Genomic DNA, 15,949 nt, shown 5'->3' with positions numbered 1-15,949 from the left:
AGAGCAGGGGTATAGAAATAGGCAAGAGGAAGCTAGAATTTACTGAAGAAAATTAGTAAAGGGACCAAGGTACTGGGAGCAAATAAGAGATGGGAAAGGTAACAGAGCGGGATGAGGCCAAGACATCTGGAATACTGCAGGTTAACTTCCATACCAGGGATTGACAACACAGTATAGGCAAAGGGATAGGGGAATGTTAAGTGAAAGACTAGCACTAGTACTATTTTAAGCTGAGGTCAGAACAGACTGCTGCTAAAAAAGGAATGATTAGGACATACAAAATGCTGCATGATAACTATAAGAATCAATCAAAGGATATTAGAAAAAACTGTGTGGAAAGAACTGAAAAAACAATTTACAAATGAACAATGGGACAACATCTGTGTAGCTCCCAAGTATGCACCAAAGTCCAGAGTTTTTAGGATTTTTGATTGGAAGTGTTTGCATAGGTATTTTTATACCCCAAGCAGAATTCAGAGAATTTTTTTCCTCAAATAGATAGCAAATGCTGGATGTGCAATGGGAAAGAGAGTGTTAATTGGGAACATATATATATATATATATATATATATATATATATATATATATATATATATATATATATACATTTTTAGATGACTCTGGTGACAGATTAGGTTTATTTTCCTCCAGAATCTTCCCCCGGAACATTTCTACAGACATGTCAGTAGATGTCTCTTGGCACATCTGTCAAGATGCCCTTAAGTTTCATAACTAAAGTCACTTTGCCTCTCAGAGTCACTATGAAACACACTACTTTTGAACAAATAAGTTCATAGGTATATACTAGGTTAAACACCACCCAAGGCCTTTATAAGACTAGCCACGCAACCCAACATAACTGTGACTCTATGCATCAGAGGCTAGAGGTTATGTGGGGGGATTACTGGCTGCCTCTGAGATATGGGGGCCATAACCAGGATGAATTTCTGAAATCCATCCATTGGTCAAGGTTAAACCTAAGTAGGGTTAGGGACGGACTCTGCTTTATACTGATGGGGAGACTGTTCCAGAGCACAGGGATCTTCTGAGACACATCGTCTCCCTAATGTGTCTTAAGTCATGTCACAAGCAACATTTAAACCCTTGGATCTAATGTTTCTGATGCTGTTTGTTTTGTGGATGTGCAAAAGCTCCATCAGAGTTGGATACGACAATGCCTTGTATGCCAGGCATATAGACTGCCTCTCAGTAAACTGTAGGAGACAGAGTACAGAGAGAGGGCTTTAAAGTGATCTGTACAGGCAAATGTGTTTATACCCTGTATGGTCCTGATAAGGAACGTTTGTGGGCATTCCGACGTTTGCACATATCTGGTCAGGTACATGCCAAAGGGGATATTACACTCAATGATTGGTCTTGGTCTGTTAAAGATAAAGTGACACTATGACTTTCTTGGAAGTGGATGCCATGCCCTTACTTATAAGATGGATGACATACTACCTCGACCACATGCTGGTTAAAGGCCAGATTACTGTGTACATATGTTCCTAGATTCCTGACTACCAGGGTCAACTCTTAGGGGTGTCTTATCGATGCAGCAATTAGCCTGAATAGTAGCTTTCCCAAAAGGCATTATAATGCATTTTTTGGCAATGAGTTTTACTTTATGACTTTGGCATCAATAATTTGTGTTAGACCCTCTTGTGAGATGTTTGTGTCATGGGGGGAATTTATGATAACTCCCAATCTGTAGTTCTCTGCAAACTTGGTCAGGCCCTCGACATTAACTTTTATCTCTGAGAGGTAGATGCCAGTATGAGTGGTCCTAGCAGAGCCCTGAGGTACCCCACTGCTGACTAGTCTCTTAGTGGAGGTGGTCTCATCAATCCTGACCTCCAGGTTCCTGTGTGTGAGCCAGCTGGCAATCCAGTTTGTTACATAGGGATTTTTGCCCAGCTCGTTGAGTCTGTCAACTATACCAGAGTAGGGTACTGTACTGAAAAGCTTTAGCCAGGGCAAGGTACGCAGTATGGACCATTTTCCCCATCATCCATTGCCTTGGTGACCTTCTCAAAGAAGTCCACTAGATTTAGTAGGCATGACCCTCCCTTCACAAAGCCAGACTAGGTTGGGTCCAGTGTCTGAAGGTTGCCAATGTCTTTGATCATTTCCATGACAATTTGTTTTATGGCTTTGCATATTACACTAGTCAGACTAATAGGTCTGTAGTTTCTTGGGTCAGCTGATTATCCACCTTTGTGAAGTGGTATAATTGTTGCAGACCTCCATTCTCATGGTAGAAAGCTTGTTTTGAGGCTATAGTTGAAAAAGATGACAAGTGGTCCTGATAGGTAATGTTTCAAACTATTTAGGAGGCATCCCCAGACATTGTCAGGGTCACCTTAGGCTGTGTTTTTGACCTTAGTGAGCACCACAAGGACCTGTTCCCTGTTAATAGTTGAGGGTGGTTAAGTTAGTAGGTATTTCATGGGGGCAGTAGAGGGGAGTGGGATGAAGTTTGTGCTGAATTTATCAGCCAGCAAATTTGTTATGTTGCTCTGCTCACGGAAGCTGGCACCACTGACCACCAGTTTGGTACACTAATGTGTGCTGCCTTGGAGGTTTTGGACATCGCTGTAGAAGGCTTAATTTTGCTTGAGAGGCTATCTTGACCTTGTAATTGGCATTGTAGGACTTAAGTAGTCCTCTTAGCTTCCTGTTTAGTTTAATTAGAGAGCTCTTTTCATTATGGAAGTTGGTATTCATGATTTTAGCCATGACTTTTTTTCCTTTTGTTATATACCCTATTAAGGTTAGAATTCCACCAGTGTGGTTTGTTTTGGGCTTACTTCTAGTAGGTACACAGCCTCTATCCAGCCATTTACATGGTTGTTCAGGGTCTCTGTAAACAATTCCACATAAGTTGCTATGAATTTGGGGTTGGAAGGGGCACTGGATTTTGACAAACTATCACTTAATAGGATGATGTTTACTTTGGAATAGTTCCTGTTACAAGTTTTGCTGGGGTTACCGACCTGATTTTTATTTTGAAGGACACAGCACTGTGGTCTGACCTCACTAATGAGAACATGACACTTTGGGGGCAGAGGTCTTGGTCTGCTAAGGATAAAGTGACACTATGAGTTTCTTGGAAGTGGATGCCATGCCCTTACTTATAAGGTGGATGACATACTACCTCAACCACGTGCTGGTTAAAGGCCAGATTACTGTGTACATATGTTCCTAGATTCCTGACTACCATGGTCAACTCTTAGGGGTGTCTTATCGATGCAGCAATTAGCCTGAATGGTAGCTTTCCCAAAAGGCATTATAATGCATTTTTTGGCAATGAGTTTTACTTTATGACTTTGGCATCAATAATTTGTGTTAGACCCTCTTGTGAGATGTTTGTGTCATGGGGGGAATTTATGATAACTCCCAATCTGTAGTTCTCTGCAAACTTGTCAGGCCCTCGACATTAACTTTTATCTCTGAGAGGTAGATGCCAGTATGAGTAGTCCTAGCAGAGCCCTGAGGTACCCCACTGCTGACTAGTCTCTTAGCGGAGGTGGTCTCATCAATCCTGACCTCCAGGTTCCTGTGTGTGAGCCAGCTGGCAATCCAGTTTGTTACATAGGGATTTTTGCCCAGCTCGTTGAGTCTGTCAACTATACCAGAGTAGGGTACTGTACTGAAAAGCTTTAGCCAGGGCAAGGTACGCAGTATGGACCATTTTCCCCATCATCCATTGCCTTGGTGACCTTCTCAAAGTCGTCCACTAGATTTAGTAGGCATGACCCTCCCTTCACAAAGCCAGACTAGGTTGAGTCCAGTGTCTGAAGGTTGCCAATGTCTTTGATCATTTCCATGACAATTTGTTTTATGGCTTTGCATATTAGACTAGTCAGACTAATAGGTCTGTAGTTTCTTGGGTCAGCTGATTATCCACCTTTGTGAAGTGGTATAATTGTTGCAGACCTCCAATCTCATGGTACAAAGCTTGTTTTGAGGCTATAGTTGAAAAAGGTGACAAGTGGTCCTGATAGGTAATGTTTCAAACTATTTAGGAGGCATCCCCAGACATTGTCAGGGTCACCTTAGGCTGTGTTTTTGACCTTAGTGAGCACCACAAGGACCTGTTCCCTGTTAATAGTTGAGGGTGGTTAAGTTAGTAGGTATTTCATGGGGGCAGTAGAGGGGAGTGGGATGAAGTTTGTGCTGAATTTATCAGCCAGCAAATTTGTTATGTTGCTCTGCTCATGGAAGTTGGCACCACTGACCACCAGTTTGGTACACTAATGTGTGCTGCCTTGGAGGTTTTGGACATAGCTGTAGAAGGCTTAGTGGCCATATTTTGCTTGAGAGGCTATCTTGACCTTGTAATTGGCCTTGTAGGACTTAAGTAGTCCTCTTAGCTTCCTGTTTAGTTTAATTACAGAGCTCTTTTCATCATGGAAGTTGGTATTCATGATTTTAGCCATGTTTGTTATATACCCTATTAAGGTTAGAATTCCACCAGTGTGGTTTGTTTTGGGCTTACTTCTAGTAGGTACACAGCCTCTATCCAGCCATTTACATGGTTGTTCAGGGTCTCTGTAAACAATTCTACATAAGTTGCTGTGAATTTGGGGTTGGAAGGGGCACTGGATTTTGACAAACTATCACTTAATAGGATGATGTTTACTTTGGAATAGTTCCTGTTACAAGTTTTGCTGGGGTTACGGACCTGATTTTTATTTTGAAGGAGACAGCTCTGTGGTCTGACCACACTAATGAGGACATGACACTTTGGGGGCAGGGGGAGTGCAGTGCTTTTCCATATTGGTAAATATTAGGTTTAGTATGTTTGAACCCCTGGTGGGTGTATGCATTATCTGGGCATCGGTTTCTTCTCAGAACTTTGACATTCATTGAATTCACTAAAGATAACAATGGCTGCTTACGTTTCATCAAAATACTTGTCGCTTCTTGTTACAACTTTGCTCAAATTTTCAACTTCCTTCCTTCTTCAGTTCACATGCATGCAAGCTTCTTCAAAGAGACTTACGCAGGCAGTGCACATGCACAGGGGTAGCTCAGCTTTTCAGGTCTGCACTCCATGAGTAAAACACCCAGAACTCCTATTGCTGTCACTTAAGTAGCAAGGCACAGCCACCTCCTTCACCAAAGAATGGACAAGCCTGCAGTGTCTGCTCACTCCCATCCTCCTCTACCTGACACTTTTAGTATCTCAGACACTAACTGAATTTGGGTTGTCTGGGTTACAGTCACAGCTTCTTCCCACAATCCCACTGAGTTGAGCTCACAGGATAGCTTCTTCTGTCATGTTTAGAGCTGCTTATGGCAACATTTTTTATGCTTTTCATAATAGTCATATAGATCGGTAACCAATCAAGGTTTGCCATTTTCTTGCTTATGTTCTGAAATATATATGTGTATATATTCAGCCATCAATCAGCTCTATACCATTTTATAAAACAAAAAAGTGTCAAACTGGTACAACAATTATGATCACGACAGGTTGAGGTTACTTGAAGATTTATTGTATCCTCTGTTCCGTCTTGAAACACTCTTCTTCTTCTATTGAACTTCAAGTGTTAACAGGCACAGTACAACTAGAAGAATATAAACTTCTGCTACCAGTTAATGACTCTTGCTCAGATTTGCACATACATAATGTGATAATATTAATAAAATGCTATGCTAATTAATTCTTCTACAGTGTAGAAACGTGTTACATATGTCTATATACTCCCAGTACATTAATACATTGAGCATTCCATGGATTATTTTTTTATCTTTGACTACCCCTATGCTTATCTATCAGCTAGTTTTTGCCACTATGTTGCAATCACCTATTTGTTCCTCACCACTGGGGCAAAAATTGGACATGCCACAGCCATTATTCAAGGCAACCATGAAGGGGCTTGTGTGTCCTAACCAGCAACTCTCAGGGACTGATTTGCATATGCACAGAAAGGAATGCCTGTAAAGCCTTCTCCTGTGTGCATGGATGTTCCTGCACTTGCTCATTTTACACAACTTAACACAGCTAAAGTGCAAGACCCTTGCCCACATTCTGCCTGATATACTTCTTTATTTAGCATGAGTTAGCACAAAAGAGAGATTCAATCTCCATCCAAAATGGATGAGATGGAGTTAGTCCTTCACTCCACCCCATCAGCTACTCCATCTTCTGGGTCACTAGTTAATCCTCTGTCATCATCTTAACAGTCTAGGCTTTATCCCTCTGTGCCAAGCAGCATTCATGTAACTTTAGCATACTACCGCACTATGCAAATTCAACTAGACTTGTAACACAAAATACAGTGATTGTTCCCTACACAGTCTGACATGCCTGCAATAACTGTTATGATACTGGATGTTTTAAGATAATTCCTAGGTATATTACCTGTCACTGGTTGAGTTATACTTTGTAATTCTTTCTGTGCTTATGTTTCTGGCTGTTAATTATTCAGTACGGACATGTTTTTTGTTTGGAGATTTTCTCAAAAGTTGCATTTGTAAATAAGTTCAGTCTAACAGGGCCAATCTGGTTATCAAAATATAAACAAGCTATAACAGATAAAAGTAACAATACAACTGGAAACTTGTGGCATTTTTTTCACAGATCATAAAAGTCTAACTCCTTGTTCATCAGTCTATGTTCTCTCTCTCTTTCTCCCTCTTGAAACTCACAGGTATTATTACAGTGCATATTTTTCCCCTGTGACCTGCAGAAAAAAACATCACTTCATATTTTCTTGGGCCTCTTGGTTATTCTACTTGCAGACAGGAATAAATCAAATTTCTGAATAAAGGAAAGTCGTTTCATCTTGTCTTCAGACATCAAGTAAACTGGAATCTGTATTCATTTAATTTTGTTTTATCACCTTCTTGTTTTATGAGCAACACATGAACAAGTTAAATATTGACTAGTAAAAACTGTAAACAACTTGTGAACTAATGGTGCACACCAAAGTGAAAAACAAATATATAAACTCAAACTGTATTTGCAGTCAGGCTGCACCCCCATGCACTCTGAAACAAGCGTGTGTTCTGCCTCCACCCAGATCTCTAAATACACTAAACTCCAATGTTATACAACCTCAGAAAGAATACAACCTTTTTTCATAACATTTTACCTTTTCTGTTTACTCCAAGTTGCCTGACAATGGAGTCAGAATCTACACGCACAAAGAACATTCTCAAAAATAAGCAGGAAACACTGAAGTTAATCATTGCAAGTCTACCCAATCAAAAATACAGGAACAATTTAATGGTTCTTAACAAAACCATTAAATAGGACTCATCATGCAGTTTAATTGTTCTCAACAAAACAAAGCAAAATGATTAATCATGCTGCTGACATTTGAAGACAAAATATCAGATGTATGACAGACAGAAGTTGATGACCTGCTGTCTTCTTCCATATTTAATTTTAAACTCCACACAGTACAAAGGAAGCCAGATCAACATACTGGTTGGTACAAGGGAAATGTTAAGGATGGAATCTCTTAAAGCAATAGTGCTACATGTTCCTTCAGAGAGAATGGCCTCTAGATCTTCAGGTTTTGTAACAGCCCCTGGGGCAGGAAGTTCCTATGCTTTATCCCCCTAGCACCAAAAGTGACAACACCTCAACCAAAGACAAGTGACAGTATCACCCACCAAGGGCAGCACACAAAAAGCAGGTTTGTGTCAAGTGCAACTCTGGCATCAGTCCTGCACCAATAATTCAGTCTCCTACCAGCATTTACCAGATGTCTAGGCCTTCAGCTACAAGCTCTAACACAGGATGATTCAGCAGATTTCCCATCAACCTAGGCCAAACCGGTCTGCTAGCCCTGTAGGTCACAGTTTTAGTTTTAGGTTTTTGAGTACTAGGCTAACTGGGCCATTTTTAAGCCTAGCCAATTACCCCCAAGTGAGAATCAAACCCTGCACCTTGTGTCTGTAAGGTAAACACTTTAACCATTATGCCACCCCCCCCCCAACAGCATCTGCAAGACTCAAACCCAGAACCCTGCACACCATAGCCAAAGTGATTTACCATTAAACCATGTCAGGTACTAGGATGGCAGAGAAGGAAACACCTTAATCCAAAATGTCCTTCAACAACAGCCAAGTGACTTTAGAGGGCACACAGAATGATATCATTCAGCTTTGAGCTTTTGCTTATTACGCAGTATCTGGGAAAGTCCTACATCTCAGAGTTACACTCATAATAGCCTTGCTCTTGGTCAAAGTACCATTTGTGTTAATATTACACAGTAAGATTGGACACTCTTTGTAAGGGCCTTAAAGTAGCTGATAAAGAGTTGACTGGTGGCAGTGATAACTACCTTATAGTCTGGGCAAAAGAGGGCATAGCTAGTAAACCTGTGCCAGCCTTTCCCAGGTGTGTGTGTGTGTGTGTGTGTGTGTGTTTGAGCTACTTAGGCAGACACGAAGCACACTGGTTGGACAGAGAGGGTGCTGGAGGTCTTGACTTGGCCACTCAGCTAAGATCTCAACTCTATAGCTGTACCAGTGTGGAGTCTTACTGGGGATCTGGAGAAAGAGGGAGAAACCAGCCCTGAACTGACTGTGGTCTCTGTGTGCTCTTAAGGGAAATTGCACTTGATGCAGAAAGATGCATATGGAAATACTGTGTATGTACCCTGTCATCCTCCACATGTACATCCCCCACTCATGCCAGTGGTGAGGACTGAAGCTCCTTGATTACTGGTCCAGTGGTAGGGCATCACATTATTGATCACAGCTAGTGGGGTTTGGCTTTATTGGCCTGAGTATGTCCATTAATAGACTTAAAAAGAAAAAAGTCATGGACATTCAGAATTGCCATATTGCTGAAACACAGAATGTCCTTCAAGGGTCATTTGCATATATCCCATGTTGCCTCTACTACAAGAGGTTTAAGGAATCACACAGTGGAAAGTCTAGCCTTGCTAGATGTTTCTTTTGATTTGTACATCTCAGAGTTACTCTCACCCCCTGGGTTGAGTATACATCTTCCAGGCCTCTCATCTTCTACCAAATTGGTGGAATAGTGCAAGCTCAAGATTTTTGTAGATAAAAGTGTTTAGCATCTGTGCAGGAAATATAAAGGCCATTCTACTGAAAGAATTATTATTTAGAAGGGTAAGGGTCTGGCCTTTTCACGGTGCTCCATTTGAAGCCTGGACTTGCACATGGGACCTTCCTGCTGATTCAAACAAAGGAAACTTTCAACCACTATTATCTTATTGTTAAACAGCTAGGCCAGGAGTTTTTCTCTCTCTCTCTGACATTTCTGTGTGGCAAAGTTGAACTGCTGGTACTTATGTCACTTCTTATCATGTGCCATCCCCAATGACAATATAGGCAAGGCCACTGGCTGGTCACTCTTCATAATTTCATCATCATGGGGGTACTCTGTCGATCTGTATCTAGGCATCATCTGTAGGAAGGTTTCAGTAACATTCATCAACATAGAGATCCTAAATATGCAAATGGCAGAAAAGAACAAGAAGGCTCAGGGGCTAGGCACAATTATTAGTCAGCACATGACATGACAGCATGAACCCAGAGCATGGGATGGTCCCACCCCACTACACCTTTTTCTCCTCCATGCTTACCAATCTCTGGAACCATTCCAACGCTGCTAGTATCAACTCATTCCTCATCAAAAGATGAGAGTACAGCTGTGGAAAGGCTGTAATCTGAGCTCTGAGCACATAGCTTTTTCACTTAGCCCTATCATTTCTCCTGCACATGCTAGTATTTCCCCAAGGAGTGGGCCTGAAATTGGCCTTTGCAAGAGTGTGTCATTCACTGAAACTGATGACGTAAACCCCTGACACAGTAAGGTTTACCCCATTTACAAGCAAGCACTTTTCTACCTCCAGTCTACATCAGGATCTGTGGACAGTCTTATGTTCCCCAGAAACACAGTTCCAACCCTCTACTTAAACAGAAGCAAGCAGTCAATTGTCTTGTCACTCACCATCTCCTAACCAGTTCCTTTAAACATTGGATAACCTGTGCTGTAAGTCAAGGCTTTGCTCCTCTAAGCCATGGAGTTGGACAGTATGGGTTCTTTCAAAAAACACAGTAGCAGAACCCATCAAGGAAGATCCTCATATTAGTTCTATAACATCTGTGAATTTTAATGAACAGCATAAAATGCTAGTTACTTCACTGAAGCTTGAAACCACAGAATGGCACACCATGTGGAAAATAACTTGAACTCTAATGTATTTAAGTAACAGTGGCAGTTCACTGCCACAAAGTATAAAGCCACATGCTACTGGGCATCCCTGAAAATATTTGCACATCTGTTATGAAGTCTAGTTTAAACAAGCCATTTTGGAAATATTCTTGCCAGATAACTTGAATACTAGGTGGTCTTCTTTTAAAGACAAGAAACTCCATTGATTAATGCAACAAAAGCTAAGGAAATCCCAGAAAGGTTAGCCCTAACAAGCATTTTACTGCCTTGAGTGACAAAACAGGAGCATTCCGAAAAAAAAAATGACATTAATATAGTTAAAATAACACCATCCAAAGAAGTCTGGCAAAACAACAATCAACAGCCTTTGCTATAACAATGACAAGCTCAAAACCATGCTTTCTGCAAGCAGCAGGGGAATTTAATGCAGTAGTACTTACTATAAATGGAAAAACACCATTCATCTTTAGGTAAATTCTCATGATCTGAACAACATATATACATAAAGAAGGTCAACAGTTATGGACGAGAACTTGTTACTAAAGTACATAAAAATTAGTTGAAATGACAGACACAGGTTGCACTTTCTCAGAAATTATTCATTTACTTACCAAAATAAATTATTACCAAAATATTTGTATGCATATGGAAAGCTTTTTGGGGTGGGCAGAAGGTCCAATGTGAGGGATAGCTCAGCTATACATGTATAGATAAATACAGTTTAAGCCTCTAAGTAAACAAAGGAAGGGTTCAATTTAAAACAAAAATGAAGCGGTCAATTAATGAACAACATATCAATAACAATTGCAGTTTTAATTACTTTTGTGCACTGGAAATGATTTGCAATACACATGCCACATAGCAAAATTTATTCCACCACCAGACACCAGAACTTTTCCCTGTGTGTTGCAGGCAATTTGAAATCCATGTGCTGTATAAAGACTTTAATCCCACCACCAGGTATGATGACATGAAATACTTTACACTTACAACTTCCTCTCCATGTTTGCTACTGTTTTCTACTGTCAAGCTGCTGGCACTATTTCCAGAAGGCACAATGCCAGCACTTTGCACCTGAGGTGGAGGCATGCCCTGTAATGGTTGAGAGACACAACAGCACTTTACAGAGTTGAGGCAACAGCAAGTTAATTAGAATAACAAAATGGGCAATTAACAGAAAAAATAAGTTATGTACTTACCATAACGTTCCATCTGAGTTGTTGCTTTTCATTGATCTTCAACCTGAGGGACTTGGATACGGCACAGATCCGACTTGGCCACATACTCCAGCATTAGATCCAAACTCCAAGCTCCTCCTCTGCCCATAATGCTCTTGTCTCCTTCCTCCCCTCAGATCGAGTTTGTTGCAGAACAGCAGTATCCCAACCTAGACAATATGCTTATAAACCTGGCACAACACACAAAAGGCTTGTCAAAGAGAAGACTAGCCAAGACAGAGGGGCTATAATTCTTCCATCATGTCCACTACACAGCCCACACAAGGCAGGGGGAAGGAGGGAGGGATGGTCAAAGACAAATGAAAAGCAACAACTCAGATGGAACGTTACGGTGACTGAGGGACAGAGTCCCCAGCTACCAATAAACCCTGGGAGGTCCTCATGGAAGGATGTTCCGAAGCACGGCTGAGCCAAAGGATGCCCTGCCCCTGGAAAGAAGGTCCAGTTTGTAAAGGGAGATAAATGTCTCCCATGAAGCCCAGGTAGCCACAGAGCAGATATCTAATGGAGCCCTGGACCACAAAAGCTGCAAAAGTAGCAGCAGACCTGGTGGAATGTGCCCGAATATGCCCTGGTGGAGATGACCCTTTGGCTCGACAGACCAACGAAATGCATTCAGAAATCCATCGAGCAACAGTAACTTTAGAAACAGGCTTTCCCAAGAAAGGTTTGGAAAAGGAAACAAAATGTTGATCCAACTTACAAAAGGATTTTGTTCTATGCAAATAGAAAAGCAGTTGCCCATGAGCATGAAGCAAGTGCAATTTCTACTCTCCCTTATTTTGGAAATTTGGAAAGAAAACTGGCAAATTGATGACCTGGTTAATATTAGATTCTGATGCCACCTTCGTAGAAAAGCTGGATTAGTCCGCAGGGACACCATATCCTTATGGAAGACCACATAAGGGGGCTTGATAGAGGAGGCTTAAATCTCGGAAACTCTCTTGGCTGAGGTAATTGCTATCAAAAAGGCCATTTTCCATGACAAAAACAGCAAATCAACCATGGCCACTGGTTCGAAAGGAGAAGAAACCAAGGCCTGCAGCACAAAAGTAAGTTCCCAAGGGGGCACTGGGTTCTTAACCGGAGGCCTAAGGAGAAAGGTACCTTTCAAAAAGGTCTTACCAAGTTTAGAAGCTACTAAAGCCGAATTTTCACTTATGTGAAAGCTAGAAATCGCTGCCAGTTGTACCTTAACCATAGAGAAACTAGCGCCATGATTAAAAATGTCCGCCAAAAATTCCAAAATGGCCAAAACTGGCGCAGTGAAAGGATCCAGGTCATGCTGAGAGGCCCAAATGGTGAAACACTTCCATTTACTTGAATAAACCTTCCTGGTAGAATATTTTTGAGCTGCTACCAAGATCTTAATAGGAGAAGACAACCTGGGAGTCCTACCTATCATGGGAATCGGACCAGTCAAGCCATGAGCTTCAGGCTGACTAAGTCTGGGTGAGGAATCCCTGAGGGATGTGTAATCAGATCCGATGCTGGATCTAGCGTCTGAGGAGGACAAATTACATGAGACCACAGATTCGGGAACCAAACTTGGCAAGGCCAGAAAGAAACAATGAGGATCACTGAGTTCCCCAACCATCAAGCTTTCTGAATGAAACTGGGAATTAGAGGGAGCGGAGGATAAGCATACAGTAGACCGGAGGGCCAAGCATGAAATAGAGTGTCTCTGGGGGACTCCCCCGGAGAGGGGTTCAGAGCGAAATAATCACTGCACTTCGCAATGGAAGAAGACACAAACAGATCACAGCAAGGCTAAACCCACTTTACAAAGATGTTTTCCGCTACTGAATGATTCAGAGACCACTCGTAAGGCATCAGAATAGACCTGCTGCACCTGTCTGCCATTATACTGGACCTCCCAGAATGTGCATTGCCACCAGAAAATAGCTGGTGGAGATCACCCACTCCCACAATCTCATGGCTTCTCAACAAAGGGGAGAACATCTCCTCCATTTGTTGAAATACCAGACTACTGGCATATTGTCTTGTCTGTATGGCAATAGTCCCTGGAGAAAGAAAGGCATGGAGAGTTTACAATGCCAAAAGCACCGCCCTCATCTCCAGGACACTGATATGCAGATTGGTCTCCAGAGAGGACCATGTGCCTTGGACCATCCTTCCCATGCAATAACCCCCCCCCCCCAACCAGAGCAGGGAGGCATCCGTGGTCACCGTGATTGCAGGGGAGGGAAGAACAAATGGATGACCCCGAGTGAGGTCCGGGGATTGGAGCCACCAAAGAAGGGAGTCCTTGCACACACGGGATAGTTGAACATGATGTGACAAGGGAAGGTCTAGAGAAGACCAGTGAACAGCTAAGATCCACTGTAGAACTCTCATATGAAGACATGCAGTTGGGACGAGAGTGATCGTGTTCACCATGGACCCCAAACCTCAAAGAACTGGAGCCTGCCAGGGGGAGGTTGGCTAGGAAAATGTAAAGCACATGATGATAGAATGAAAACAGCCTGTCCAGGGGTAGACACACCTTGCCCTGGGTAGTATCCAACCGAGCACCTATGAAATCCAGTACCTGCCTTGGTGCCAGCTGAGACTTGAGGTTGATGGTTATGCCCAGGTACTGAGAAATCTGAAGGAGATGATCCCTGGCTTGAATCAGTTGATGCCTGGAGGGAGAGGATAGGAGCCAATCATCCAGGTAGGAAAGACCTGAACCCCTGCAGCCGCAAGTGAGCCGCCACTACCACCATCGCTTTGGTGATCACCCGGGGGGGGGGCAATGGGGAGCACTCTGAACTGAAAGTAATTGGCTCCCAGCCAGAATCACAGGAACCTCTGACAGGGTCTGTTCATCTTGATATGGTAGTATGTGTCTTGGAGGTCCACAGAGCACATCCATTCATTTATCTGCAGGAAGGACAGAATGGATTGAAGGGTGACCATCCAGAATTTCATCTTGGCAACCATCAGGTTCAGAGCTGAAAGATCCAGAATGGATCTCAAGTCCCCCATTTTCTTTGGCACTAAAAAGAACCTGGAATAAATGCCTGATCTAGACTGGTCTCAGGGGACAGTCTGGATGTCTCGTTTTGCAAGCACCTTGGTAGCTTCCATGGCTGCCTCCTTCTGCTGACGGGGTGGCACATCTGCGAAGTGATTGAGGGGGGATGGAGAAAGGGAACCAAGTAACCTCTGGATATGATCTATAGAACCAAACAATCGTTTGTAATTGACTCCCAGGCCATTGGGTGCAGAGATAGTCTTCTCCCAACTGCCTCCAGACATGAGCAGTCAGGCAACCCCTCAGGGTTGCTGAAAGGGTCTGTCCAGGAAGGAATCCAGAGACCCTTAGTTTTTCGGACCCCCCTCTGCCACAAAGGCAGTGACTATCATATCCCCCTCTACCGCTAGGGGAAGGTGAATCCTGAACATTTTGGAAAGAACCTTGAAACTTCCAAAACCACATCTTCTTAACCCCATGCCAATTCCTAGAGAAGGATTGCTGTGGGGTGGAGAAGCGGATCCTGATGGCAAAGTCTTCCCGTCCTTCTCGCTCTGGACAAAAGTATCACAAACCGTTTTTCCAAACAATGTGGAACCATCTTAGTTCATGAAAGATGCCTTGAAGGGATCCGAAAAAACTCAGAGCTGGAACAAGGCATGCTGCCTAATGGCCACACTTGTTCCCATAACCCTAGAGGCAACCTCAGTAGCATACGACAGGAGCCTCATGGATGTATTAGAGATGGAAGTGAGGGTGGCCATCCGGGAGGAAAAAACCTTCTCCTCTGCCGACATAGACCCTGGGGCAGACTCAGTGATCTCTTTGACCAGGTCCCACTGCAGCCTGATTACATGTGCCAAGTAATTCAGCACATGTAAGGCAAAAGTGGCTGACGCATAGGTCCGCGTTCCAAAATGTTCCATCGCCTGAGACTCCCTGTCCGGAGGATGGGCAGAAGAGCTCTCCTGTGCAAACTCTTTTTAAATGGCCACCGCAACCACCATGGCATCTACTGGGACTGTTTGGACCAGTGTTGTCTATCTGAAGGAGCACTGAGCACCTTATCTGGGCACCTGGGGATAGGCTCAACCGTATCCGGTTCCTTCCATGCCGTAGATGACATTAGATGCACTCGGGTAACTGCAGGAGGTGACACCCAGGAGCTACAGGGTCTTGTGCCAAACACCTCCAGGAATACTGACTCATCTGGGTTGGGCTTCTGGGTAGACCACCAACCGTGTTGTCAAAGGATCTCCATGATGTCTCCAAAGGAGACATCCTCCAGAGGTGATTGAGGGGAACCCTCCCCTTCCTCCAAGTTGGTATCATCCGTGAGGGACTCCGGCAGGGAGTCTAAGTGCCTCCTCTTACACATATGCTTCCGAAGGGGCTCTGAGGGGGGAATTCTGGGGAGGACTAGGAAGCTTCAGGGAGTTCCCATGGGGGAACCTCCTGTGGCGAAGTGGCAACAGGCTATCCCTGAGGGCAACAGTAGGTGTCGAGGTACCATGGACTATCGGTGTAGACCTGTTGACACTGGTGAATCTTGGACCT

The 15,949-nt window shown here is 43.2% G+C and overlaps 1 protein-coding gene across 1 annotated transcript in view; it reads right to left on the bottom strand.

Moving 5' to 3' along the window:
* Positions 1-15,949, bottom strand: part of KIF13A (kinesin family member 13A) — a 2,301,375-nt gene that overhangs the window by 326,773 nt on the left and 1,958,653 nt on the right. The window contains exon 28 of the mRNA XM_044065730.1: positions 11,165-11,266. Coding sequence (XP_043921665.1) covers positions 11,165-11,266 — 102 coding nt within the window. The remainder of the gene's footprint in view (positions 1-11,164; positions 11,267-15,949) is intronic.

This window comes from Protopterus annectens, chromosome 3.part0 (assembly GCF_019279795.1).
Source record: "Protopterus annectens isolate FY-2018-M chromosome 3.part0, PAN1.0, whole genome shotgun sequence".
NCBI classification, from domain to species: Eukaryota; Metazoa; Chordata; order Ceratodontiformes; family Protopteridae; genus Protopterus; species Protopterus annectens.
The sequence above is the reverse complement of the archived record's forward strand: the minus strand, read 5'-3'. Positions and strand labels throughout refer to the sequence as shown.